General features: G+C 48.7%; 9 protein-coding genes across 12 annotated transcripts; 5 read left to right on the top strand and 4 right to left on the bottom strand.

Moving 5' to 3' along the window:
• The first annotated feature begins 72 nt into the window (after positions 1-72).
• FOIG_01396 (uncharacterized protein) lies at positions 73-3,239 on the top strand. Its single transcript, XM_031198234.1, has 3 exons — positions 73-749; positions 803-1,033; positions 1,083-3,239. Exons 1-3 carry the CDS (start codon positions 314-316, stop codon positions 2,981-2,983), a joined length of 2,568 nt encoding a protein of 855 aa, XP_031074001.1. The 5' UTR covers positions 73-313; the 3' UTR covers positions 2,984-3,239.
• Positions 3,240-4,916: 1,677 nt separating this feature from the next.
• On the top strand, positions 4,917-8,869 carry FOIG_01395 (uncharacterized protein). 2 transcript variants are annotated; one of them, XM_031198233.1, is made up of 3 exons: positions 4,917-5,285; positions 5,346-6,526; positions 6,584-8,869. In XM_031198233.1, the coding sequence occupies exon 3, from the start codon at positions 6,898-6,900 to the stop codon at positions 8,455-8,457; it is 1,560 nt and encodes a 519-aa protein (XP_031074000.1). In that variant the 5' UTR covers positions 4,917-5,285; positions 5,346-6,526; positions 6,584-6,897; the 3' UTR covers positions 8,458-8,869. The 2 variants fall into 2 exon arrangements, with proteins under 2 accessions (XP_031074000.1, XP_031073999.1); XM_031198232.1 differs by having other exon boundaries at positions 4,917-6,526.
• Positions 8,870-9,029: 160 nt separating this feature from the next.
• Positions 9,030-10,761, bottom strand: FOIG_01394 (peptidyl-prolyl cis-trans isomerase H). 2 transcript variants are annotated; one of them, XM_031198230.1, is made up of 5 exons: positions 10,310-10,761; positions 10,125-10,150; positions 9,822-9,967; positions 9,630-9,767; positions 9,030-9,578 (listed from the first exon to the last, which is right to left on the bottom strand). In XM_031198230.1, the coding sequence occupies exons 1-5, from the start codon at positions 10,345-10,347 to the stop codon at positions 9,378-9,380; spliced, it is 549 nt and encodes a 182-aa protein (XP_031073997.1). In that variant the 5' UTR covers positions 10,348-10,761; the 3' UTR covers positions 9,030-9,377. The 2 variants fall into 2 exon arrangements, with proteins under 2 accessions (XP_031073997.1, XP_031073998.1); XM_031198231.1 differs by having other exon boundaries at positions 9,034-9,767; positions 10,310-10,646.
• A 536-nt stretch (positions 10,762-11,297) lies between these two features.
• Positions 11,298-13,509, bottom strand: FOIG_01393 (uncharacterized protein). Its single transcript, XM_031198229.1, has one exon. The coding sequence runs from the start codon at positions 12,635-12,637 to the stop codon at positions 12,206-12,208; it is 432 nt and encodes a 143-aa protein (XP_031073996.1). The 5' UTR covers positions 12,638-13,509; the 3' UTR covers positions 11,298-12,205.
• A 114-nt stretch (positions 13,510-13,623) lies between these two features.
• On the top strand, positions 13,624-16,849 carry FOIG_01392 (uncharacterized protein). Its single transcript, XM_031198228.1, has 2 exons — positions 13,624-14,970; positions 15,060-16,849. Exons 1-2 carry the CDS (start codon positions 14,765-14,767, stop codon positions 16,198-16,200), a joined length of 1,347 nt encoding a protein of 448 aa, XP_031073995.1. The 5' UTR covers positions 13,624-14,764; the 3' UTR covers positions 16,201-16,849.
• On the bottom strand, positions 16,684-18,043 carry FOIG_01391 (uncharacterized protein). Its single transcript, XM_031198227.1, has one exon. The coding sequence runs from the start codon at positions 17,954-17,956 to the stop codon at positions 17,024-17,026; it is 933 nt and encodes a 310-aa protein (XP_031073994.1). The 5' UTR covers positions 17,957-18,043; the 3' UTR covers positions 16,684-17,023.
• Positions 18,044-18,181: 138 nt separating this feature from the next.
• FOIG_01390 (uncharacterized protein) lies at positions 18,182-23,643 on the top strand. 2 transcript variants are annotated; one of them, XM_031198225.1, is made up of 3 exons: positions 18,182-18,859; positions 18,909-19,350; positions 19,399-23,643. In XM_031198225.1, exons 1-3 carry the CDS (start codon positions 18,515-18,517, stop codon positions 23,400-23,402), a joined length of 4,791 nt encoding a protein of 1,596 aa, XP_031073992.1. In that variant the 5' UTR covers positions 18,182-18,514; the 3' UTR covers positions 23,403-23,643. The 2 variants fall into 2 exon arrangements, with proteins under 2 accessions (XP_031073992.1, XP_031073993.1); XM_031198226.1 differs by lacking the exon at positions 18,182-18,859 and having other exon boundaries at positions 18,861-19,350.
• A 179-nt stretch (positions 23,644-23,822) lies between these two features.
• Positions 23,823-24,752, top strand: FOIG_01389 (phosphatidylinositol glycan, class P). The gene has a single exon (XM_031198224.1). The coding sequence runs from the start codon at positions 23,881-23,883 to the stop codon at positions 24,604-24,606; it is 726 nt and encodes a 241-aa protein (XP_031073991.1). The 5' UTR covers positions 23,823-23,880; the 3' UTR covers positions 24,607-24,752.
• FOIG_01388 (uncharacterized protein) lies at positions 23,832-26,320 on the bottom strand. Its single transcript, XM_031198223.1, has 2 exons — positions 25,588-26,320; positions 23,832-25,536 (listed from the first exon to the last, which is right to left on the bottom strand). Exons 1-2 carry the CDS (start codon positions 26,270-26,272, stop codon positions 24,632-24,634), a joined length of 1,590 nt encoding a protein of 529 aa, XP_031073990.1. The 5' UTR covers positions 26,273-26,320; the 3' UTR covers positions 23,832-24,631.
• Positions 26,321-27,929: the final 1,609 nt, after the last annotated feature.

The following is a 27,929-nucleotide window of genomic DNA, read 5'->3' as shown; positions in this document are numbered from 1 at the left end:
AGTTGAGAGGGGCGCTCCAGCCCTGGTCCGCAGACTATCACTGATATACTCCCCAGTCTAGGATTTATAGATGTTTATTAGATTTCTCCTGATGATTCTTCGTTCCAGTGCCTGAACACTCCTTTCTTCAGATGCATACATCTATCCCACCATTCCACGTCTTGAATTCCTCTCAACATTCTCATCATCTCTTGTCTACTCATTGTCTGCATTCGTAGAGTCCTCAAAGGCATTTCGTTTCAGCTGGTGCAAGTCTTTCTATCTTATTGAGCTCTCCAGTCGGCATTCCTTTGCCAAACACTTGCTTGTTGCCATGTCTTCATCACTCTATCACCCGAGGCCGGTGCTGTCCTCACAACGTTATACACCTTCACCAGACTATCTTCAAGATGCTCGACGAACATATCACAACAACAGCCGTCTACCTCTACGTGAACAGGCCGGCAATGCGCAGTCACACAGCTTCAACAGCATGGTATCATGCTATCCCAACACAGTAGGCATCTCGCCTTCGGTACCAGTCAGCCTCCCAGCTCCCATGATCCCCTCACAATCATTCGAGTGCCTGTACCGCGTACCTACACCCAGGAACCAACCTCGATACCAAAGAAGACCCAGAAATGGTGTCAACCCTCTATACTTCTGGCCTGCCTTCCGCCAGTACCGCAACCGACAAGCACACAAAGACACCCAGAAGGATAAGGGTGGTGTTTGGAGAAGACCAGAGCTTGAGGATGCTTTTGTTGACTGTAAGAATACCCTCGCATTGCTCTTGGCTTGGACCTATACTAATGAGACTCAGCTGTTCTCCTCATGCCTCACATGGGCCGCCGCAAGTTCTCTATGGGTGGCAAGCTCCATGGCCGAAACATGCTCATCAGCGAGTACATCTTCACAATCTGCGTTGCTATTCTTGGCAGCAAAGAGATTTTCCGAATCGACAACAGTAACGATAGCATTGAGCAAATGGGACGCAAGCAGGTCTCAAGTCATATGCAAGTGGTCAAGAAGTTCTTCGAGGACTTGCGATGCTGTAAGTCACTGCCGTGTGCCTCATATGAATCTCCTACTAACTTCACTAGTCCACTTCCTCTTCCCTGCTGAGGAGAAGAAGGAGCCTGGCTCCACAAACTCTGAGGACTACTATGACGAGGAGGAGCAAGAATCCTTCAAGTCTAACCCTGTCCTGACTGCTCTCGCTGAAGGCCGAGTGCCAGATGTGAAGCCCAACTACGAGTACTTCTCACAACTTCTTGCTCTCCAGTCTCTTATCTCAGTCCGCCCCAAGACAGCAGAGATTTATGTCTCCTCTTCTGAGGTCAAGTTCAAGGATGAGATCGCGTATGACGCTCAGGACAACGCTCTGGACGCAGAGTCCTTCCCCCACCTGAACAAGTACAACAACTGTGATGACAGCCCCAGTGTACTTGGAAAGGATGTGCTACTCCATGAGTACACCCGCTCTTTGGATCGAACCACTTCTGCCTGTGTCAAGACGGTAACTCGCCGATGGCAGAAGGATGCGCCCGAGATCTATGAGACTCTGGATCTCCCCACTCGAGATGAGGAGTGCTTGCTTCTCGAGATGTGCGCCACTCTTGAGTTGCATGAGCATGCTCGCTTCCCTTCAGGTTCTGAGCTCACTGGCTTTGTCGAGGTTGCCATCACAAACCCCAACCTCCAGAACCACCGATGGAAGTGTGTTACACGTCTCACTCGCCCATCTGAGCTTCACGGTGATGACAAGAAGCAGGGTGTTTACACCAATGAGACCGGCATTCACCGCCGGGGCTGCAGCGACTCTAAGGCCGACTGTGACTGTCACTCGCGCCCTCGTCAGGATATCCATGTTCCCTTCCCCGCCGTGGAGTGGGCTAGCATTCTCAGCATGGCTGTTCAGTATCCTGATGTTGAGCATCAGCGCAAGAAGGACAAGCGCAGCAAGGGAGATGACCGGAAGAAGCACGATCTCGACCGCTCTGGCAGTAAGCGCAAGCGCTCTGAGGACGACGGCGATGCCGCTTCTTGGGCTCGTCGTGACCTGACTGGAAGCGACCTCATCTGCAAGGTTGCCATGTACCAAGAACTTTGGTCGTGTGCTCCCGACTCCAACCGATGGGTTCGCCAGGGCATTGTCTTTTGGCGATTCAACACGACCAACCAATGGTACAAGTACAACCCGGTATTCAAGCCGGCTGGTACTTCGTGGCGCTGGTTGACAGTCAACGATCCCATGTCCCGCTACCACCAGCAAAAGGCCCTCGTTTATCCTTCTACCTCCATGTCGCGAGATGCCATCATGTCGCCTACACCTTCAATCAACCAGCACATGACAGCAGCGATGAACGAGACTTTTAGCTCTGCATGGGATCCCAGCGTGAGCCTGGCTCAAGTACCAACTGTTCCCGCAACAAACAATGGTGGACTTACACTGTTCGAGTCCTTTTCTGGAGGTCTCGCTACACCTCCACCAACAGCAGGCTTGCAACCGTCGTACCCGGCCAGCTTTGATCATGGTATGCCTCCAAGCACAGGCGTTGGTTTCATGCCCTCAACATGCAGCACAGCAAATGATAGCCATCCGGTTGCTGGGCACGGACACAGCCAGACGGCGGGATACTACGATGCGCAAACAACACTGGCAGATCTCAAGCCTGTGATCTCCACTGTGAACCCTTTCCAGAGCCCAACAACCACATCAGGATTGGATCTGTCTAGTTCACTTGGTTACGATAACCCAGATAGCCTACAAGGCTGGGATATGCCGGCGTTGGACGGATGGTCTGCCAGCACTGGTGGATCAGAATGGGGATCACACCACAAGCCCGAGGCCAGCGGTGACCAGACAGCTCTATGGACACAATCACAATGGGCTATGGCTGGAGCTGATCGTGATGGCAGCCCCAGACCAATGAAGCGAAGACGAGGAGATGCTATTGATAGCCATGTGCCAGTCACAATGGCAGCGGCAGGAGGATGGTGAACGAGATCACTGATGAGATGGATCATGCATTTACGCGTTTAATGTCACAATAGTCATGTAATGTTACGGGTTTGGTTTGGTTCGGTTTGGTACGGTATGGTAATCTGGGTGGCGTTCAGGATATCTTTCGGAGTTGTTGGGTTATGAGATTACAGTAATACCAAGTTCGTTATAGATACGACAAGCATATCATTTGGTAGTTCATGGCAGATTACAGAATCAAATTAATTAGTTCATACAACTCGTCACCTTTCGCCTTCGCTATGATGTCTTTTTTATGGAAGTGGTTATTCAGTGTCCGCGTATGGAAATGATCATCAGTTTCAGTGAAATTCCTCATGACGTCTCAGATTTCAGCTCATCAAAAGGTTAAAAGAGAGTTTGGAGTGACAGGTTCGTCGGTCGATCACTACATCACCAACAGAGACTAAGGTAAGGGACAGTGACGACATTCACAACGCATGCAGGCACCAGGAGGATCTGCGCCGTGAGGGTTTAGATGGCGAAGATGGAATTTAGCGTTTCTTCATCTCGATCCACTCAAGATTGAGTTATGGAATAAAGCTTCCGAGGGTGTGAAACAACGGTTTTTTTTCGTTCCCTTTACATAGGTGGACTATAGGTAATCTGAAGGAGTCAAAAAGGACCCAAATAGTCGGTGCACGCCATGTACGTCGAAAAAGCAATAATTGCGGAAGCTAAACTTGGAGAACCTGAAAGGAGTAAGAGAGAGAAACATGGAGGGTGAGAAAGGATGGGGAAGTGAGACATTGAGAGAAGCCATTGAAGAATGGAGATGGAACGAAATAGTCACACCCACAGGCACGTGAGTTGTTGAAATGCGGAAGTTGTGAGTTTGACACTGTAATCATGATGTATCGTCTGAAGATGAAGTTTTTAGTAACATAGCATTTATAATTAGGCCTTTGACGTAAGTTGTCCTCTCAAAAAGACGTCAAAAGACTGAATGAACAGAGTGGGCGTGTGAGGAGAATATGTCAAGGGAGGGGCGTGGATGAGGGATGGGTGAGTTTGAGGGGGTGCGGAGGTATTGAATATTCAGACGATAGATTTATGGAGTTTCTGAGGAGTGAAGGAGTTTTGTTATTGTTAGTGCAGAAGAATTCGATATTTATTTGAAGGAGTTGACGATGTGTTATTTGGCGTTGATATTGAATCGAGTTGAGGGTTAGATATTGAAGGGACGCACTTAAGGAGTGAATATGCCTTGAACAGCTGAGATATGTTAAGGAGGAGATTACCGGTTACTGAAGCAGTCCCTAGTTAAATGAAATGAGCAATATAGAATTCTTTTGATGTTTGCTGGTATGCATGGTTGTGTACTACGAGACTGCATTTGAGGGTTCAGCAGTGGAGATGAGTCAAGGAACAGCATGTCATTAACAAGGAAAAAGAAGAGGAAGCAGCTCATAACAAAAATACCATTTGATAGAAAAATTTACGGTCACAGATTGAGCGACCTCGTCAAGGTTCAGCACGAGATTTCCAAGATATTTGCTGGCCTCGTCATCTTATTCTGGTGGAGTTGAGTCGGGCGCTTGATCAAACAACGTCGTCAATGCAGCGATAATTTTACAGCGACCGTAGAGATGACCTTGTGGGACGATGACGACTACTACTCAGTAAAGAAATGAGAGAGATTGAGAGAGTAAAAGAAGAAGAAAAGAGGACATGACGGTTTCATGAAGATGAATGTGAAAGATAATAGCCATAACCAACAAAGGCGTCTAAAATAGATCTTCAACAGGATGGTAAGCCACTCTCACCGTAGCCTTGCTCCAAGACCACACTGAACACCTACCTCACTTAAGCGAAAAAGCGGTACTGGCCACGACGGTAGGCCTCAGGTGACTGGTCAGTCCACGCAATTCTGAGACCAGAATACCCCCGCCGTTCTTTTTCTTTTTTTTTACTGCTCTCCTCTGCTAAATTTACAGCGAACCAGCCCCTGTCGCAAATCCCTGTATCGATCATTTCTAGAGCACAAGCCACAGCCAATTGGTCCCTGGCCGCTAAGAAAGGTACAGCCGCGCTTGCAACCGTCGCCAGTTAATTTCCTTAGACGCCCGCGTTGTGTGGGCGCCAACCGAGCAACGACATCCAACCGATTGGTTTCGCATCTAGACGTTTCATACTATTTTTTTCTTCTCTTGTTCTATCTTGATAATCCTGGTAATAGTTTATTGCAAGCATTATTTTGAGGATTCCAGACCTACTATATCCTTGTTTTCGCTTTGAATTGACTGTCCCGTCTCTGTGGATAGCCAACCACCGCTGGGCTGTGAGTCTCGACCCAGACGCGTTGCCTGAGCTATTGACATGATGCTCTTTGACCATCCAGGCGGCTATCAAGATCCCAGTTTCGCAACGTTTCTCTTTCGTGGGAAACATCTATTCTCAACCTGGGATCCTTACCCTTGCCCTGAGCTATAGGGATCATGTTCTATTGAGTGGTTCTTGGGACAAGTCTGTGCCCCCTTGAGCGCTTCCCCAGACGACGCTGCGACGAACATGATCTTGGTGCTCTTGTTTCTATGCCCACTTCTCAGTCTAAACGCGCCATAGTGGCTGTATTATGCCCATGTATGAGCTGCCGCGATCAGATATGCGCGATACGATGAGATGAACTAGCTGATGCTACGCCAAGCTCCGCGCCATCTCAACAATGACATGCTCTTAGCCGCGCCTCGTCTTTCTCCCCTGTCCTGTCCTGTCCTGATCGTGCCTTGCATGCCTGCATCTTTCTCTTCTTCCCGTCTGCGTTTCGACTCCATCTGTACGAGGCCAGTTTCCTGGACCGCAATATGCTGCCTAACGATAGGTCCTGGGGTTACCAGGGGATATACAATGCCTCACATCCCCCGTCCCAGATCTCATGTTTCTCTCCAGACTAAAAGAACAAAGTGTTTCGTCCTTCGGGTGCCTGCTTGTCATCTCTGCTTGATTGCCGTGCATTACTTGTGTCTGTCTACCTCACTTGAGTCCTACGAAACACCCCCCACTTGCTTGTGTTCTTGATTGTCCCTATCTCGTGCAATCTCTTCATTACCACTCGTCCTCCCATCCGATCCAAGCTATACAATCCGTTCGCTGTCGTGATCTCTTGGTTGTCAGAGCCTCTGACGATAAGCTCCTGCGCTCTCGGATCACAATTGACACGCATCACCTGTTTTGTTGTTCGTGATTCACGAACACCAAGATGCTGAACTAGAGCAAGCGGTATACAACCTCTCTCTTTTTTTCCCTTTGTCACCTCTCTCTTCTTCTTCTTCTTCTTCTTCTTCTTCTTCTCTCTTCTCTCTTCTCTTTTTCATTGAACAAATACTTTTGTTTCTTTCCTTGTGTTCCCCTCTTTCACTTGAGGTTCAGCAGGACTGACCAAATTATCAACACTTTACCTGCGCCGGCGCTCGCTCAGTCTTTCAACAACATACACTACAACCAAAGTCAGACAGACCACAATCACCATTGATTGCAGAGGTTTAAGGCTCCTTCATTGACAGTTTGAAGTGTTCGTTATTGGTCAGTGTTCAGTCACCGCTCGTTGCCTGTCATCCAAGGCCACTCACACTCTGCCAGTGTTCGCCAGCTGTCAACCAGTTAACACCACACAAAGCCCTATTCACTGTTCGCTCGCACACAACAATTGTTCCCTTTTCATCAACAATAACAATATCATCTGCGAAATTCCATAGTGACGGGCTTTGACTCTCTTCCGCTCCTTGGTGCATAAAACGCGACGCATTCATTCTCCTCCTCGAAGTTCACTCCTCGTCAACTCTCCTTTCGAAATATCATTTCAATTTTATTTCAACACAAGAAAAACAACGACCAACTCGCAAACTGTGGCAACAAAAACCCATTAAAAACTTTACGAAACATCAGTATTCAGAATGAAATTCTTCCATGCCTCTGGCCTCGCTCTTGCGAGTACAACGCTCATCTCTCCAGCCCTGGCACACTCCTGGGTTGAGTATGCCTTCAAGCTCGCTCGAAATGGCACAATGTTTGGGAATATAGGATATCCTCGTGGATATGTGCCTCGTGACTCTACGAATCCTCCATTCACCGACACAATTCCCCAGAACATTCTCCCCCAGGCAGGCCAGCCCGCTTACTCTGGTGAAGAAATCCTCAACAAGTTCCCTCTTGAGAAAAAGCCTCAATTTCCCATGCTCGAGGCTGCCCCTGGCGATTACATTGCTATTATGCATCTTGAGAATGGTCACACTACCCTTCCTCACAACCAGCCCAACAAGCCCAGAAACCGCGGCACTATCTATTTCTATGGCACCACTCAGCCCAAAGAACAGGAGAAGCTCTTCGACGTTCATCTCCTCTGGAACAAGCAAGGCACAGGCGGTGATAAGCGCGGCAAGCTCCTCGCCACGCGCAACTACGACGATGGCCAGTGTTATCAGCCAAACCCTGGTGAACTCAGCACTGAGCGCTCTAGCGAGCTCGCTCCTCAAGGCGCTCTCCCCACCAAGGAACTGGCCTGCCAGTCCGACATCAAGCTGCCCGACAACCTCAAGACTGGCGACATCTACACCATCTACTGGTACTGGGACTGGCCCGACCTGAACAAGGACAAGATTGATATGGAGGCCACCAAGAATGGCAAATTCCCTTGGGCTGGTACGTTTATGCGTGGTGAGAAGGATCCCAATGGCTTCACCATGGATGCTATCGCCCGCAACGAGAGTTACTCGAGTGTTATCGACATCAAGATTACTGGACCTGACGCCGAGCCATTCGCTGCCAAGAACCTACAAACTCTCGAATGGGTCGACAACCAGAACATTTACTCTGCTGGTATCGAGGATCAGATGAAGTCTAACTTCCAGGTTGACATTGATGGCAACAAGGGTGATGATACTATTCCTTCGTCAATTGCCAAGCCTACCGCTACTGCGCCCGTTGGTGGAGGCGCTGGCAATGGTGATGGCGTCGCTACAGTTACCGTCACAGCGACTGTCAAGCCTTCTCCCATTATCAGTACTGTCTATGTTACCATGCCCGCTGAGTCCCTTGCTGTGCCCAAGCCTGAGCCTACAGAGGCAGGACCCAGCACCAAGACTATCACAACAACAGCTTTTGTCACCCGAAGCAAGACTTCCCATCCATCCGATGCTGTACCTACACCACCAACTGCTTCGACTGTCTACGAGACTCTCTACACCACCCGACCCAAGGAACAACCTACTGGTGGTGACCAGCAGCAACAACCTCAGCCCTCCACAGTCATCAAGACCATCGTAACACACATCAACACACCAACCTCCTCGGGGGAAGCCAACACTCCTCCCCAACACACAATGCCTGGCGGCGAGTTCCGCGAGGATCCTTCTTCCGCCAGCAGTGGCGCTCCCTCTCAAACACAGAGCGATGGTCCTCCCATTCCCACACCATTCCTCCGCCGCCGCCAAAACTGGGTGTTTGGTAGCTTTTAGGTTACTCAATAACCCCACTCCTTGACATATATTATTATACTGTCAAGGTTCACCATCCTTCCTTCGTCTCTCAAGTATATATAGACGGCTTCGTGTTCCTCATCTCCGGGAGATGCAGGTATAGGGTTTTAAACACAGCAAAAAGGGGCGCCGGTCGCATTTCACGGCGTTGGATATATAGATACCAATCTGATTTTACGCGCCTCTCACCTCCCCCTTTTCTCTCAGTGTCTATGGGCGTTCGAGAAAGGGGAGAATGAGAAGGTAGGCCAATTTCTTTCGGCATGTACACATGATTTAATGCAGCGTTATGATTTTGCTTTTGGTTGGGTGCTTTGCCGGTGGGCGATGGGTACGTGGGAATCTAAGGAATCAAAGTTTAAGATAAAAATTCCATAACAGTTCGCATCGATTTCTGTGTTTAGTGAAGTGAAACGTGTTTGTTGTGCTTGTGAATGTGTTAACGTGGACTGTAATATGATCATCTCGGCATTCACTCTGACACGGTGTGGTGAGAGTCATTCCGGGAGGTTTTGAAGCTGGCTCACCAGCATATCGTCAACTCGGTCGTGTAACTAATCGTTTCATGGCAGATAGTTTGGAATGATGTCCATGAATTCCTACACTTTCTATGTCTTAGGATTCTCAAGACCCAACTTCTGGTATACGGAGGATGATATCAGATGCCGAGCCATGATTTGTGATACAAGCTGCATATAATTTACCTCGAGAGACACGAGTGTAACAAAGCAAGACATGAAAAGCGCCGAGCTAGGGGCACATCGAGATGTGTATTCGGGATGGTATCTCTACTGATCCAGATCTCGGCTTCCCCAGCACCAGATCGTGTTTTACAGTCCCGTATCTCCTTGTGTCTTCCAACAAGAGACACTCCACAAAGCCAGCAACACCATGAACGTTTACATTTCACCACACTGGGAGATGACTACGTCGAGGTTCGGTCTATCCGGGGCAGCATAGCCAGTTTTGGTAGCCTCCATCTTCTTTACCACGTCCATGCCGTCGACGACCTTGCCAAAGACGACATGCTTGTTATCGAGGAAAGGTGTGGGAACAGTTGTGATGAAGAATTGGGAACCATTGGTATTAGGTCCAGCGTTCTATTAATCTGTCAGTGGCAATTTCATGGAAGCAGGGGTTATGTCACGCACAGCCATCGATAGGAGGCCAGGCTGATCATGCTTGAGAGTGAAGTTCTCGTCTTCAAAGTTCTTGTAGCCCCAAATGCAGGTCGATCCTGAACCATCGTTATTGAGAAAGTCACCACCTTGGCACATGAAGTTTGGGATCTGTTCCTCAAGTTAGTCCATGGTTGCACCTGTCATCGGAGATACGAAACTCACTATGCGGTGGAACTTGGAGCCCTTGTAACCCTGAGGACGGCCGGCACTGTTCTTGCTCTCGCCGGTGCAGAACTGGCGGAAGTTCTCAGCTGTCTTTGGTACGACATCCTTAAAGAGTTCGATCTGGATGCGGCCAAGAGGTTCACCTAATATTGTCAGTTTGAATGGAGAACATTGATTGAGTGCCCGTAGTCAACAATGATATCGACAGGGTCATCGTGGCCAGTTCCGCAGATCACTGGGAATAGCCTCACTTTCGGCAGTGATATGCTCCGTCTTCGGAGAGCACACGGGAAGACTAACCTCCGAGAGTAATGTCAAGAAAGACACTATAAACAACCAGGCAAAGGTCAGCCCACACACACCCTCTTCTATTGGGGAGCTGACTCAAAACTGCGCTGCGAGGTGCATCGTCTCTCCACCTCGAATCACCAGGGTAGAAGTATAATGCACCGCCACTCTATTCTGAGAGGTTTGGCGGGACTTACAGAGGGTTTCCAGACTCGGGGAGCTTTGTAGGAGGCATTTTGAGGGATTGTGTGATTAGTCGAAGTTGTTTATACGTTTTTGTCAAGATGTTTTAGACGGTGTGAAATGCAGCGTTAATCGGGCGGCCTGTTTCTTGCTGTGTTTTAGTGTGGAGCTGTCTAAGGTCCCAATTAGGAAGGCAGTGTGGAGGAAGGTTGGGGATCTATGATTGGTTGATCAACTTGAGAAGGAACGATAAGGTGCTCAACCAGGCTCTTTCAGTTTCTATTATTGCTAATACTTCCAGGTTATTCTTTAGGTAAATCCGTTTCACGACTGCAGCGGTCAAGACTGAGGCAGGATAAAGTATTGAAAATATTCATTTTTAGGAGTATCGTACGTCTTTGGCTTCGGATCCAGATCTAACACCACCACCTCCGCTAAAGTACCCCATGATGCATCTCGACCAGGCCATCAACTAAGGAAAGCGGGGGTGGCATCCGGGGTTCAGGTCTATGAAGCCATTCGAGGCCTTCTGGGCACGCCAGAGCCAAGCCAAAGCCAAGTGAAAGAGTTACGACAGCTGAGGGGTAGTGAAATGGATTCATGGATTAATGTAGATACTTCAGATTGAACGACCTTCTCTGATGTCTGATGTGTCTATCTGATTCATAGACCTCAGGCTCTAACAATTTCAGAGTATCACAACTCAGACTTCTGTATCAATATTTCTCAAGCTAAGCATCACCCAGGATCTTGGAAAGCCAGTAACGGCCTTGCCGTTACCCTAAGATCTATGGCTGAAGTCTACCTGGGCTCACCACTGATTCGTCAAAGCACATGCAATTTAGTGTGCATCTCGTCAAAAGCTTCCGAACAAGCCAAACCGATGGGAACGTTCTGATCGTCAAAACGTCTGACTAAGGATATCGATGCTCGTGCAGCAAGAGTCAGGGTCCATCCATCCGTGATTTGACACAAGTGGGAAGGATTGGAGAGACACTGACAGTGAGGTTTTGAGCATATCAGTATGATTTGACAAGCATATCAGTGATGGCGATTGCTATGCGGTCGATGTTAAGATCGAGAGCCAAGACAACATAGCCTCATGGTGTAGACATCATAGACTCTGGTATTTGTAATTCACCTTAACAGAATTGAATGCATTTACATGGGATATATCTGCACAGCCTGGTGTTGACGACGACATCCCCCCATCTCGGTAGTTGATTCTTCTCTGAGGCTGGGGAGTTCTGGGTTTTAGCAAGTAACGTTAACCAGCGAAGATCTTACGTGGATCTTTGGCTTTTGCCTTGGTGTCTGACAAGCCTCAAGGGAGCAAAAAAACTTAGGACCTCTGCTCTAAGTGACAAAAAGATTTAGGTAAGTTTAGTATAAGCTTAGAGGGGCTTTAGATTAGTTATATTTGTCACTTGGTATAAAGGTCCTCAGTTATCTTGCCTCCCCTAGACAAAGATATTCACAACTGTCTCGAGGCATGTTTTTTTTTTACGTTTCAGTGACTGCGTCATAGCCCCATCATGAATCAAGCACCAACTACCGGGATGCGCGGAACACACACGAAGCAATGACCTGATAAACCATGACGAGGCATGAGGCACGAGGACACAAGAAACTTCTTCAACGATTGAATATTGAGGTAAAAAAAAAAAAAAAAAAGGACCAACGAACCCGTTGCAGCCGAGCCTCCCGCAGATTCCGGTTGTTTGAGGCTCAAACCCCGCTGACCTTCTTCCTGTCAGAGCGTTAATGCATCACAGCGAGGCATTTAGGATCCAATCGCCACAAGCCAAGACGATAGCCAGTAAGCCAAGACCCGCCAGAGAGGATGGGGTGCAGCACATTATCCCTGTAAGACCATCCCAAAGGCACAACCCACACAAGTCAAATCGACGCTAGGGAGCCGTGTGAGAGCTTAACGTGATGCACTGTAGTGTACACGTCGACTTTCTCTCTTGGTGTTGTGCATCTTGAAGTGTTTCAGCATCGCTGGAGGTTGCTTCAATAAGTCTTGTCGTATTATCAAACTGCTTTGTTTTGATATTCTCTTGTTTGTTTAAAGATTGCCGTATCCCCAGTCTTGAGACAGCTGTCACCCGAGGCCTGCATTGGAGGCCTGTGATGGGTTGACGATTGCATGAGAGCCATTCGATCGAGGGTTGTGTCGTACAATGGCACTTCCCTACTGCAGGAACATCGTCATTCGAATCGAGTTGTTGTTTTTCATGAGAATAAGCTACAGGCGAATGGACATTACCGGATTCACCGTAAAACCTGGGCTTATGCATAGAGCCACAGCGTATTTCACCATCAATACGCAGGCACATGAACTCTATGTGCACTTTCAGCCACAGTGAGGCCAAGATATTGAATGCGTCCCCTACTTATCGTATGTGAACGGCTGAGCTGTGCCGCTTGTCTAGACCACCTAGGCCGAGGCCACAGCTGACAGTCTCAACATCATCACCTGTCAACAACCTTGCCCCCCTTTTTTTTGGTCTTATATTACCTCGAAACCTTTCAAAGAGGGATTTCTTTAAACATTTTCGCATTTATTACTATCCTTTTTTTTGCCGATGACGATCTTAGTGGAGCGGCTCAGAAACAAGGAGCTCCGTGATGCGGGCCGGGCTGAGACGAATTAAGTCGGCAACAAGTGGAGCTGTTTCGGTAGGAAGCGCTGTGATGCTTGTCAATATCCGGCCAAAGTTTTGGGCCTTCAAAAGCAAGCAAAAAAGGATAAATAAATAAACAAAGCCTTCTGAGCGGCCAAAGCCAGTACCCTATAACGCTTCAACGGCGCAAACCGGTGACTCGGAAATTTGCGAACGGCATGTTACTGTGGCGAAGTTTAATATTTGGTAACTGTTGAAATTGTTATCGGCAGTGAACTACAGTGAGATGACTGCATCTGGAGTTGATTTAGACTTGAGTAGAGCTGACAGGATACTTAAAGTGAAACCGTAACGTGAGTCGGATCTGTCAATTGTAACCAGGCTTCCAGACTCTTGGTAGTGGTTAATCTTGTTCATCCCGTCTCAGAAACCTGCCCTGTCTCATAAGACAAGAAAAGTCTAATCAAGATTCCCAAAAATGAACAAAGCCCAACAGCTCAGAGTAACCCCTGGTCAGAGTCCCCGTGCGCTTGAATGACACTCTGTGATATCCACTTACTGCGCTTCTATCTTCATCGTCCCCCCGCGGACTGCGCCACGGATCACGGATTTGAGCGCCAGAGTGAAGCAAGCGTATTGCGTTAAATACGCCCGCGAATACGGAACAAAACCGCTTATTGTATTGTAAATGCAACAAGGCAAGGTTTAACGGATGCCTCCGTTGACCTCTGGACCCTTATAGATCTAATCGATCATGACATTTTCGGACATACAGTTCCTCTTAAATACCGGTATCCCAATGACTTTTGAGCTTTGACACGCCATTTACTCATTATCTCGTGGTTATCATCACCTACCTCATTCATCTCTTCAATTTGTCGCACGTCTTGATTCAGGCCAAGTCTATGCTCATTTAACTCACATCCGTTGAGGATCTTCAACTCAAACAATTACACGCGATATCTATCGAACGTCTCGTAATCCTCTAAACGGGCAATCTTTCCGACCAACCACCTCCCCCCATCACCCCCAAACCGCCAACCTCGCACTCAAAACTCAGCACACCAACTCACTCAATCGACGTTCCAGCCACAGACAAATCACCCCGTCAGTTCCACCCGCTGAATCCCCCTGTCAAGGCCTCTACTCCAATTGGAACCGGCAGCGGCCTCCCTCTTTCAGCAGGTCCAGTTCTCTCCACCTCCACTAGCTCCAGCGTAGAGCAGTAGCCAGGGCCTCTCCAGGATTTCTCCAGCCCGCGCCGTGTCTTTTTAGCCTCTAGCCCTCAAAGTGGTCTAAGTTTTGCAACTATAGAGGTACCGGCTCACAGTGCCCCTCACGGCTTGAGCTCCACCCACTAGATAGACACAGCCAATCATCATCTGTCGCTGGCCCCCCGGCCCGGTTTCGCTCGCCCCGTCCCCCATTCCTTTGGGCTCCTTCCTTCTCTTTTTATCCTTTACGCGGCCACTTTCGCACCTGCCGTTGGATCTGTCTCTTCTCTTGCTTTGCCTTGCCTTGCCTGTTCTGCCACTCCACCTTCGCCCTCCCGGCTATTCTCACCTCATCAACTACTCACTTCAAGTCGAGTATCTTCTCCTTCTTCTGTGAAGAAAGGGAGATTCATATCACAGACATCGCATTTTCTGCATTCAGAGGGCGATTGCTGAGGGTTGGCAATTATTAACTTTAATTGCCTTTGCCCGTGCATTATTTGCCGCCCTGCATTTGCGAGCGTTTGTTCTTGAACGGTCCATGGTACCCGCACGGAAGCCCGCGAGTTAATTCGAGCCAGCCTCACTGCTCAGCATTTATTCTGGCATTTGCCCGAAAGCAAACATGGTCGCCGTTAATCAAATTCTGACCGAGGTCACTCATGTCGTCATTCGCGCTGCCGCCGCGGAAGATCCCTCATCGACGACCTCTCACGCAGCTGCCGAGACGACAGACAGCGGAAATGAGAAGAAAGACAACGGAGGCGGGTCGAACTCGCCTCTTCTCTTCTTTGTTGCTTTAGGTTTCGGTGTTGTCTTTACAAACTTATGGTGAGACTTGGCTTACACATTCACATCTGGTCTCGTCCAATGGCGATGGCTGGGCCATATCTTGAAAAGGCTCTAACAGACTATCTCAGGATCATCGTTGGTGTTAAATACTGCTTCCGTTATAACGCTCGAAATCGACAAATGCGAATGAATGAAGATGGCGAGCCTATCACCCTTGAAAACATGCCTCGACCTCATCGCAGACGCCGCGAGAAGAAGTTGATGACTATGGACGAAGTCAACGACAAGTTCCCGATGATGAAGTACAAAACATGGGTTTCCGATCGCGCAAAGGAGGGTCTTCCTACAACCGGTGGCGTTTCTGCACCTCCTACTCGACCTAACAGTATTCGAGAGGCGGATGGAATTGTGCCAGACTTTTCAGCAAAGGTACGCGATTCGACCGACGAGCAACCGGCGACCACCGTACCAAAGACGAATGGACAGGGAGAGACAACGGGAGCAAGCAATGCCACCGAAACATCGGCACCCGAAATTGCCGCCACAGCTGTTGTGCCCGAGACTGAGAAGCCAAAGGAAACACCTAAGACAACCGAAGGCCAAACCTCAACCGAACAGACAGCAAACAACAACCGACTTCAGCGAATCTCTAGTGAGGAGACCGACGATGAGGATGACCACATTGATGGCGCTCTGCCACCCGAGTGCCTCGAGAACCCGGGTGATACATGTGCTATTTGCATTGACACACTGGAAGACGATGACGACGTTCGCGGATTGACTTGCGGCCATGCTTTCCATGCCGTCTGTGTTGACCCTTGGCTGACAAGTCGACGAGCTTGCTGCCCGCTTTGCAAGGCCGACTACTATGTTCCTAAGCCTCGGCCGGCTCCTGACGCTGCCAACGAAGCTGGTGCCAACAACGGTTCAAGCTTTGATCCTCGGAATAACCCACGCTTTGGTCTCCCTGCTGCGATCCGCTCTGCATGGATCAGGGGTCCCCGCAATGGCCGCAACGAAACTCCGGCCCCCGCCAGTCGTCGACGTCGGACGGGAGACGCCGCAGCTGAGCAGGAGCCTGTCCAACAGCCGGAACAGGCTCACCAAACACCAGAAGTTACTCAAACATCAAATGGTGGTGTCTTGTCGTCTGTTCGAGGTGCTCTGCGTTTCGGTCGAAGGCGACAAGCACAAGATAACCAGAATGGTTCTGAGACTGTAACACCATCACAACTTGAAGCGGCGAACCGCACACCTGCTGCCACGTAATGATGTGTACCTGACTTTTATTCTTACGTAAAGTACGCGACTGTTTTTTAGCGATGGTTTTCTCTCATTTTTCCCCAGCATGAGGTGCTGGGCACAACCGTCACGAATCTCGACAACATAAAGGAATTGACTTTTGACGACACAGCATTTATTTTATACCGCATGACATATACGTGGGGCGACAGCAGGTCGGTGAGGTGTATATCCGGGTGAGGGTGAGGACGGACGTATAGGCTCGGCGAGCTATATATACCCCTGAGGCGGCGTGCGTGGTCGTATCATGCTTCGCAGGCCATAAAGGCAATGATGGCGTAGGTAGTGCGAAGGGAGGAATCACCATTACTCTCTGGGGATTGTCTATCTGTAAGACAGCTATTGTATTTGCATTGGGCTAGAAAACATGGCTTTTAGCTGGACGGGAACGGAGCGGCGGAGTTTATGGGTTCTGGGTCTTTGATAGTTAGATGGCGCAATAGAATATTTGTTCCATCTGCATACACACTTTGCTCCTGACTAGGTACCTAGGGACGGTGAATAATAGAAATAAAGGCTAAGCCATAGGTAACTTGTATTAATTGAAACACCGTCTCTGATTGGTGAATATGGCTAGCCGTTTTTCATCTTAGAAACGCTTTGAAGCTATTCCTAGATTTTGAATGATTCAATTATCTACTATTGGTAGGTGATTGATGTAGAAAGTTGGTCGAAAAGCTGTGCTTTATGAGTTTCATTTCAAAAAAAAAAAAAAAAAGAAGAAGAAGAAGAAGAAGAAGTCTTAATCTAGTTTCTTGTCTTAGAATCCCAGAGATCTATCGTCCACATGCTAGAGGAAAGATCCCTTTGAAAACCTGCCACCAAAATCAGCAGCTTTGTTCATCAACTCTCTCCTTTGCGCCGTGCCGATCTTTCCGCCCAGAGCCATATCCTTTTCTCGGTCAAATCCCCGCTTACTGGGATCATCCTCCTCCTCCTCAACCCTTTTACCTTCCTTTTCTCTTCGCCCCTGATGCTCTGCGTATAGACTTTTACCTCGCTGCGATTCAATATTTGCTGCAATTCTACGATTCCGTTCTTCCTCTTCCTGAGACTTCCCTGACTTCGGTGCTGTGTCTGTATTCTTGTCGGCGCGTCCTAGTACCGAGTCTTGCAGTCTCTTCAGCTTCTCTTCAGGGGTTTCAGTCCATATTGTCGATACAGTCGAGGGACCAGAAGACGACGCTGGCTTGGAAGCGAATTTACGATTGCGCATCTTGGTTGGGTCGCGCTCTGAGTAGCCCGATGCTGTGGGGGGCGCAAGCATCCACGAGTCGCGCTGGGGTGCTGGTTCAGCGGATGGAAGCTGTGGCCCTATCGTGGGTTTGTTCGCTTTGACTGAGCCTGGTAGTGCAGGGCCGTAGTCATCTTCGGAGTCTGAATCTGAGTCGGGAGATGTTGCTGGGCGTTGCGAAATATCGGCGGGAGGTGGCGCAGGCCCAACGGTGGGCTTTGGTGGTGCTGGGCCTGTATCAGATTCGGAATCAGACTCGAGATCTATCTCGTCCTTATTCGATGCCGGTAAAGCTGGGCCGACGGGTGCTTTGGGCGGTAAAGGTGCGCTGGGACCATAATCATCGTCCGAGTCTTCTAGGTCAATCTCATCTGTATTCTTTGCTGGAGATTCGCTGCGACGGTGTTTGCTGGAGTTTGAGGCTTCATCATCGGGTGTGCGCTTCCGTTTCGATAGGTGCGGCGGTAATTGAGGCCCAATCGAAGACATTTCGAGTATGATTTGTGAATGGCGTTCTGTTCCAGTGTTTCAGTCTGTATATTGCGAGGGGTGTAGCATTTAAAGCTTCGATTCAAGGTGGAACTTCTTGTCGCGAATGCGACGTCCCATCGATAACAGACGTCACAGCGCAGTCCGGAGAATCCAACGGCCCGCACCTGGACCTGGAGTGGGCTGGGGCTTGGCATGGGCATTCGCTGCGCCGCTGCCAACCTCCAAAAGATGGGGCTGCGTAACGAACGAACTACTGACCTACCTACGTAGCTCACCATAGCTTCATTTGTGCAATACCTTTTTAATTCCCGTCTTTTGCAACGCGAATCGATCCGTAAAGAGCCAAAGCATCCGAAGGCGTTCGAAAGTCTAATCATACCAGAAAAGGCAACTTTTCCACGTTTTTTCGTTGCCCCTCCGACCTGGTTCATCTTATACCTTGACCGAGCTCCATAAACAGTGTTGCCTTATCGCCAATCTGCAGCTTTTACTCCCACAGTGCCATGATCTCGACGCGGTAGTGCTTGCGCATGCAGTGATGGAATCCAGAGCGCAATGGCCGATTCAGAAGATTTGTCGCTCGCGGGAGACGTGGGCTTGGACAATGGCGACACGATAAATGATGCGCCTACGTTAGCTGGTACCGATGTGGATGCTGATGCTGATGCCAGTAATGATGGTTTACTGGAGGACAGTGACGGGCCCGACCGTCATCTTACACCGGTTCCAATAGGAAACGGATCCGTTACGAATAGATATCGCGAGATCATGCAGCAGCAACATCAAGATAGCTCGGATGTGAGCTCTTTGGGTGGAAGCTCTTTGCATGGTCTACCAAAGCGTGCTGGTAGCCCGATAGATTCGGTCTTGTCGGGACCTGACGATACACCATCTATTCAAGTAGGAGCACCAATTCCAGGATCTCGAGCCATATTCTAACCTACCGCAGGGATCATTTGTCTCCTCTCCTGGAAGCAGCGTTCTCCCATCTGTAGCCTCTCGTCCTGGCCTGAGCAGTCCCTCACCATCTTTCCGACCTTTCGATCGCCGATTTCAGTCGCGAATCTCCTCCTCGGCAATCAATACACCTCGCTCGTCGTCTCCGGCATTTCCTTTTCTTTCCAGCCATAGCCGTAATGTCTCTTTAAGCTCGCAATTCCTCCTCGACCAAGCCGATCTAGAAACACCCACGCCGCCATGGGAGGTGGTTCGTTGGACAAAGTTACGGAAGCTTAATGGTCATGCATTCTCTGAGGCAGGGAAACGAAACTTTGGTTCCCCAACTTGCCTTGCTGTATCAGCAACGATAGTGCTTGGAACGTCGAAGGGTATAATATTAGTGTTCGATTATAACCAAAATCTCAAAATGATTATTGGTCCAGGGACAAAAGGTAGGTTACAATCTGTTCGCTGCGCTGCATGAAACTGACATGGTTTAGCTGTCGAATCTGGACCAATCACCGCTATAGCGATATCCGCAGATCATACTACAATTGCAGGAGGACATGCGAGTGGAAACATCTTTACCTGGGATACAGGCCGTGCCTCGAGACCTTTTCTAACAATACCACATTTGGAGCCATTGCAGCTCCAAAATCGCACGGCAGATGGACATGTCCCTGACGTTGCTATCACTCACCTTGGGTTCCTGGGAACCCGCCATACAGCCCTTGTTTCAGCTGATAACAAGGGCATGGCTTTCTCGCATCTAGCGACTAGAGGAACCGGTGCACTCGGACGAACCGTGAAAACCCATCGGATTCTTGGTCGATATCCGGATGCGCCAATGCCTCCAGGGAAGACGGTCAAGCCTAGCACCGTTCTTGCCTTCGCACCTCTACCCCTTGGCAATGTTGAGTGCTCAACAGACACTCTCGGGTTAACAGCTATGCTGACGCCATATCTTCTTGTTATTGTGTCAACTACACCAGTGGCACAGACTCAACACAAGTCGGCGCGACCTAAGGATGTTCCCCCTCACAGCGCGATGACAGGCTGTTTGGCATGGTTCCCAGCAGTGAAGCTGAAGGTTCCTGACCCTCAAACCGGCAGCGATATTTCGAAGGTGAAGCTTGCGTACTGCTGGTCCAATATCTTGACAGTGCTGGATGTAGACGAGTATCCCCGTGAAGACAAGGACCAGCCTGCATCGTACAGATTCAAGGCACGAAGCAGGTGGAAGTGCGAAGAAGCGATTGTTGCTGTGCAATGGCTCAGCCGTTCAGTACTAGCCGTGCTTACGATATCTCAAAGAATGATCGTACTTGAAGACAGGAGCATGCGCATGACAGAGGGCTTCGATCTTGTGCAAAAGTACATATACCATGCAGACCTGTTCTCAGAGCAGCTGCACACTCTCGTGGAGCAGCTTGATGAGAACGATTCCTCTATGCATGGCGTTGTAGCTGATGCTTTCTACATGAGCTTCAAAGCGTACAAGGGGAGGATATTTATCCTTGGCTTTAATGAAGTTTCAATTGGCGCATTGTCAAACTGGGCCGACAGACTTATTGCTATGATGGAAAATGGCGACTACCTGGGCGCTATCCAGCTCGCCACTTCTTACTATACTGGCGATGCAGACAAGCTCACCGTTGGATTGCCGGAAGATCCTTCATTGCGTCACACTATGGTTCGTGACAAGATTATGGAGATCATCAGTGCCTCTTTGAAGTATGCTTTTGGTCAGCGTCAGAAGGATCCCGAGAGCTACGACGATGAGCACATGAAGCAATTAGCAGAGACCTGTTTCACAGCTTGTCAAGCCGTCGACAACCAGGACTTCCTTTTTGAGGACATGTATGACTGGTACGAAGATGCTGATATTGGAGGTATCTTTCTTGAGTGTCTCGAACCATATATCCTCGAGAAGACCATCACGATGGTGCCTCCAACTGTTGTGAAAGATTTGGTCCAGCACTACGTCAGTCGAGGATGGGAGAGCAGGCTTGAGGAAATGATCTGCCACATGGAGACAGCGACACTGGACCTTGACCAGATAACATTGCTGTGTAAGCAACACAGCTTGTACGATGCTCTGATCTACGTCTGGAACCAGGCACTTGGTGACTATATCACTCCTATGATTGATCTTCTGTCTCTGTTGATACCCCTCATGGTTGATGGGGACTTCACGGCAAACAATCCAGCAGATGACTTCTTCAGCATCAACGCCTTCAAGATTTTCCCATATTTGTCTTATACACTGACTGGCAGGGTGTATCCAAACGATGAAGCGATGAGTGAAGAGATGGCAACCAAAGCTAAATCTGAGATTTACTGGTTTTTCTTTTCCGGAAGAACTATTACCTGGCCCAAAGGCAGTGAGAACGAGTTCCGTACCATCCCCAACTCTGAGTCGCAGCCATCGTTTCCCTACCTTCGCATGATTCTCAAACTGGATGCCCCTAGCTTTCTGAGCGCGTTGAACGAGGCATTCGAGGACCCTTTCCTGAATGACTCCACCGATCAGCACATGAACGGTTCTAAGGGAGACATGCCGGAAGAACAGATCTTTGGACAAACCATAAACCGGCAATATGTTCTCTCTATCTTACTGGACGTCATGAACCCAAACGACTTTGCCCCTGAGGATACCATCTACCTCGACATGTTTATTGCGCGGAACCTTCCAAAGTTCCCACAATACCTTCTCTTTTCAGGCACAACACTCTCGCGCGTCTTGACTGGTCTGTGCAATTATCCAGGCCTCGACTTGGCTGAGGATGCACAGCTCAGCGCTGAATATCTACTCTCTGTCTATCACCCGTCAGACATGCCTGAGTTGATGCCTTTGTTCAAGAAGGCAGGGTTCTATCGTATCCTGAAGCGCATATACAAGACGGATAAGCAATATGGAAATCTTGCCCAGACGTATTTTGAGGACCCGGAAGACCAAGAGCTGGTTTTCGACTGCCTTCGCGAATGCCTGCGACCTCAGACAGGGCTGACTAGACGTCAGATTCAGGAAGTGCTCACTGTCGTTAAGGAGCATGCACGAAGACTACTTGAGCTTGATGCCGCATTAACTGCGAAGACTCTAGCAGAGCAAGGCTTGGAGCTACATCAGCACATGATTGACTCTGCCGAGGATGCACCAGACCTACAGCACACATATCTCAAGACATTGCTGGAGCCAGAGGAGCCAACAGCAGATGATAAATTGGTGGCCGCTCGTGACTTGGTCGAACGTTATGTGCAGCTCATGTGCAAATTTGAGCCGTCCCATGTATCTGATTACGTTGGTCTTGTGCAGTCAACTGACTTGAGGCTTGAAAAGCTGCTGCCAACGATGGAGGAGACTGGTGTGATTGATGCGGCCGTTGTGTTGATGGCTCGGGAAGGCCAAGTCAAGGACGCTATGGAACGACTTGTCAAGCATCTCAAGACCTTGGAGTCCGCAATGCATGGACTATTGACAGGCGCTGAGGAACAGCATTCAGGACCAAGCCTTGGGTACGCCGCTGAGGGTCTTCTCGAAGCTCTTCAGAAATATGTTCATGTTGGCATATGGTTATGTCAAGGCCAGACCAAATCTTCGACTAAGAAGTCAAAATTGGTCCAGAAGGCTCCAAAAACGGCAACTGAGGCACTGTCACCGGACGAGGCTTTATGGCTGAGTCTGATCGATGCATGTGTGCAAATCACCAAGAAACTGTCACCTGCTCTCAGCGCTGCTGCTGAGCAGAATATCAGTGACGACGAGTTTGATGAGGAGAAGCTAGTGGCTCTTCTTCGCTCGCTGGTTCAGCACACATTCACGGCGCTGCTTACAACGACATCCAGCCAGACGACATCTCAGTCGGGGTCGAAGCTGCTATCAAATGCCGGTTCCAGCCTGTCTTTTCTGCGCATTCTCAGGGCGTTCTTGACACAAGCGGCTGCGTCATCACCAAACCTGGCAGATCTTCGAGGTGTACTAGCGTCCATCTTCTCGGCGTATGCGTATGAGGAGTCAATCCTCAAGCTATCGAATCGTCTGTTGGAGCGCAGTCTATTTGTCAACGTCAATCAATCAGTCGAGCTTCGTCAAAGGGGATGGCGACCAAGAGGATCAACGTGTGAAGCATGCAGCCGAAGAGTGTGGGGACCTGGAGTCGCTGGAACAGCAGTTTTCGAGGCGTGGGAGGATAAACAGGCTGTTGAAGAAAAGAGAAGGAAAGAAAGGCAAGCCAACGCAGCGGAGCGTGCCAAGGGAGATGATGGCGAAACGGATCTCAAGGCTAAGGGTAAGGGAGTCGACACGAGACCGTCGAGCATGCTCATCGAGACCAACGCCAACAGCGGCGTGGGCAGTAATAAGGACAAGCCTATGGGGCCTTTGGTAGTATTGGCTTGCCGGCACATTTATCACCAGAGCTGTCTCGATGAGTTGCAGGAAAGGCAGCAGAATGGAGTGGTGGGTGTTGTTGAGAGAGAGTATAGATGCCCTATTGATGGGTGAGACTAAAGTTTTCTTCAAGAGAGGGCTCTTTTGTACAAAGTGTATGACCTAGTTAGATATTAAAGATGTGGATTAATGATGATGACTCTTGGATATAGCTTAATCAGAGTGAGGGTAGCGGAAAGGAGAGTGGTCGAGTGGTAGCCATGGGTACATGGATACTGGGTATTATTCTGATGAGATAGTGGAAGCAATCAGATCTAATAAATAAACAACCCAGATCATAAAAAATTTAGTAGTCTTGTTGTTATTGTTCTTTTCAGTTCAGTCCAGTTCAATTGCTTCATGACTTTTAAGGTGGTGCAGATAAGCTTTCTGGAAGCTTGAACGTGCCAGACGAGGCACTAGAACAGCCCCGTTGTAGCGGGTACCTGGCCTAAACTCAACTGAGTGACGTTGTCACATTGCCCTGGACCTCAACTTTTGACACTTCAAACTACAGTCTTGTTCGTACAGAAACAGACAAATCACAATCAACATGTCACTCAGCTCAGATGACGAGGACGATATCCTCTCAGACGCTCAATCGGCCAGTTCGTCCGGAGAAGACGAAGATTCTCCCCCACGACAATTGTCGCAGAATCTGTTTGCGCCTCCATTTTATGGGCGACCTCCAACGCCTTTGCCCCCTTCGCCCTCACTCACATCTCTTCTACGCCCTTCACGGCCAACAACACCAGACGCATCTGATGACGATGCAATCGCGCCTGTACCTAGAGCCGCGCCAAAGGTGCCGACGTACGAATACTACGGCTTTGTGCTGTATCTCTTCAGCAGTCTGACATTCCTCATTTACCTCCTATGGGGCTATCTCCCTTCGCCATTTCTGCACGCCCTGGGGATATACTACTATCCCAACCGATGGTGGGCGCTCGCCATACCGGCTTTTATCGTCATGACAGTGGTGTACATCTACGTAGCTCTCGCTGCGTTCAACACAGAGATGTTGACGGTGCCACTATCGAGTGTTGAGACTGTCGTTGATGGGGCGGGAAAGTTGGCGGAGATCGATGCGAAGGGAAGATTGAGGGGGAGTCGTAATAGGGAGAGAAAGGTGCATGGAGATGGGAGATTGAGATGGAGGGAGATTTGGAGTGAGGGAACGGATGCGGTGATGGATATTCCGCTGGCAGGTGTTTGTGAGGTTTTGTATGGAGAGGGAAGAGAGGACGGTGAGGATATGTATGTAGATGATGAGATCTGACAGTGTTTGTTTATTCGCAACATGCTTAGAATAACAACCTCCATATTCTGGTTGTAAATGTCTTGAACGTCCAACTACTATTCTCATCATATCCCAGATCAAATAATAGTATGACGGCAAAAATGAAGACCAAAAGTGGTAACGACACACTAAAAAAGACCCCAAAGTTCTTCTCGCCAGGTAAATACCGCTCAGACATGCTAAACAGACTCGTAGAGAATGACAAAGGAATAAAAATGAGCGCTACGATAGTAAACGTCTTGATGGTCTTTGCTTCGCGAATAGACCTTGCAGCTCCATTGATACCCGTCACTCCAGTAAGCGACTCGCTTAGAAACTCTGCTCTTTGTCTGAGAGACTGCAATCTCATATAAATGTACTGGAAATCTGACTCGCTTTCTGTCCACTGTGTGTAATCGGTTGGAACTACGGGATCGTCAAATCTGATGTGTAACTGTAGCATTATTTGTGAAACATCCTTGATATATCTGCTGAGTCGACTGCATAAAAGTTGGATATTGCTCCATGATGCTTCGAGAGATGTTGTCTGAACAGATGCAAAATTGTCTTTTCGCTGCAAGGGAAATGCCATTGTCGATAGAAGCGCATCGTGGTATTCGATCAAAAGCATATAATGAGACGCTATGATCTTCCTCACGAAAACAGTGATGTCTAGCTGAGCTGCTTGCCTGGCAGATATGTCATTGTAGCATTCGGTGTAGTAGTGAAGCAAGTCGTCATATAGACATTCTCGTGAAGGTCCTGATGTTCTGCTCCGTACAGTCCAGGGACTGGGGATAAAATCTGCATATCCTCCTTGAAACGGAGGTGCAGAAAATTCTATAGTCTTGAGTGACCACGTCTCAGATTTTGGCTGTGGTTTATGCCATATATGAGCTTTTCGAAAGGGTGGATCACAGAGGATTAAAACTACAGAATATCAATTTGACTATTCTTAAGACTATGATAATAGTAACTTACCACTCCAGTCATTTTGATTGGAAAATGTTGTTTTCCAGAATGAACATTTTCTGTGAAGGATAACTGTAGGCTCCCAATCCTTGCCGAGCTTGGTCCTCAAAGCGTCTCTACCCGATTCTGCACATCCTACGCTGAATGACCCGAACTCTTCACTGAGAGCTCGAATGTCGTAGTAGCTTGCAGTAAATGATCGATTCCCGTCAATGAGTGAAGGTAAGCATGGTGCTAGATTGGGCTCGTAAGGCCATCGCAGATATGTCGACGTTCTCTCGTGAGTGACAAAGAACATAGGGTCTACCTGGAGTTCGTCACCTAAAAGTGCTATAACTTCTGTGTTTAAGCCTTCGACAAGATAGATCATCCGATGACTTTGACCATCTTGGCGCAACTTTCGCAGTTGAGAAAAATGATTCCTCAGTTGTGTAACATGAGGGAATTCCGCGGGCGACAGCATTTTGCCTTCACTATTTAACTCGAGAACTGTCGCTCGAACATGCTGTCTGTCGCACAGCATAATAGCGCGATTCCGTCCATCGGGTAACTCGAGATTGGGCTGTCGACTACAGCTCTGCTTGACGTAAGTGAGATATGGTCCATCGGCAGATAGCCAGCTGCCATTGTCATCTTTTGTCCGGGGCGTGGATCGAGCTTCAGGCGCTTCTATTATGGGGCATTTTATAGACATGTTGTATACACTGTGTCTGTGTAATAAATGAGCATTTCTCCAGGCTTGGATCATGAGTCGGTATATATAGCTGCGGCTGAATGGATGTGCAGTGTGACTAAGGACTGTAGGCTGAAGGTGAAGGGAGCTCTGACTGGCTACTACTAAATGATGACCAAGTCTTTAAGTGACTAGGACTCGCTTGTATTGGCTTATGGTGATTAAGAATTGGAGCATATGTAATGGATGTCTTCCTAGGTGTCCTGGTGCTCCTCAATTGATGCCGACTGTCTACCCTAGAGATACTACATGAAAATGGCATGTCAAAACTCTTGGGATCTTGACTAATGTAAGTGAGTCCATCTTACAATAACAATCAGTGTGATTGATTGATGTGGTCTGGAGGGAGTTCAGTACTAACCATTTGGTTTGATTGAGAAAAGGAGTGTGCTCATTCCATACACTGGCTAACGTAGGGAATCCTCTTGCAATATTTCCCAGTCTCAGCAAAAGGGTTTTGTGCAATCAAAATTATGCACATAGTTGTTTCCTTTTATAACTATTATCCACCTTATGCACACCACTCACTAACACGTAAGAATGGGTGGCAGCACGACCATCCGTGCTATTCTTACTGTGACATATTATTCCCGGATGGCTGAGGATACAGATGCTTCTGAACAAGGATTTAAGTTGATGTACCGTTCAACTCAAGGTACCGTCTGGTAGTGGTTCGCGCCCCAGAGCTGCAGCCTCTGATCCAAGGACCTGGGAAGCACCTCTTGTTTCATGACCAGGACGAAAGAGATGAATTATTTGGCACGGGCCAGATAAGACCTGCGTTTGCATGGCAGGAAATACAAGTCCGAATAGCATCTTGTTGCTATGGAGGGTTGCTGGGAGACCTATGACTGAAGAGCTTGGACGGAGCGTAACAATGTTAGGTATCTTATCTTCAGGAACAAGGAACCAGATGATGCACGGCAGAGTCTCGACCCCAGAGTTCGGTGATTTCCCTTTTGAGATCCCGTTGCCTTGCAGTCGGTACTCAATGCTCTACCTCACGTTTAAACTACTATTGCGGAGTTCGCTAGGGAATAGCCGAGTCTCCTTAGCTCTAGACACTTTTGGCAGCTGTCTAAAATTAGATAGATAGCCTTATGAGCTGGAGATTCCGGAGATCCACGCTGCCTGTTGTAACAGATGACGACAACGGAGACAGGATGATGTTATGCTTCAGAATGATCTGACTTGAAGAGTTTTCACAAGTTAAGATGATCTTGTGGCCGTTACCACCGTAGGGATAGGACAAAGTGCGAGTGGAAAGTCGCGATGTGTGACTGTCAGGATAGGATAAAGCGTGCCGAACCATCTTGCAGTGTTGATCTCGACTCTTGTCAATGCCCAAAATAGGTCACCCCTTTGTCCTCGCTCTGACACGTCAACGGGGGAAAAGCAAAACGAACCTGTCAAGCAGATTTTATGAGACAAAAGACGGTGAATTCATCATGGTGCCCGAAAGACTGACAGCTTGGCCAGCTGTCAAGGTGGCAAGGCGACAAGATTGGTACCATTCTCACCTCGTCTGGGACGAGCTGAAACATTTCCCAGAGATAGCAGATTACTGACTGTCCTGAGTAATTTAGCAGACCGAAACTCTTAGCAACCCCCCTGTCAG

Source organism: Fusarium odoratissimum (genome assembly GCF_000260195.1).
Source record: "Fusarium odoratissimum NRRL 54006 unplaced genomic scaffold supercont1.1, whole genome shotgun sequence".
Lineage (NCBI taxonomy): Eukaryota > Fungi > Ascomycota > Sordariomycetes > Hypocreales > Nectriaceae > Fusarium > Fusarium odoratissimum.
Note: the sequence above shows the minus strand (reverse complement) of the source record. Positions and strands in the feature narration are given on the sequence as shown.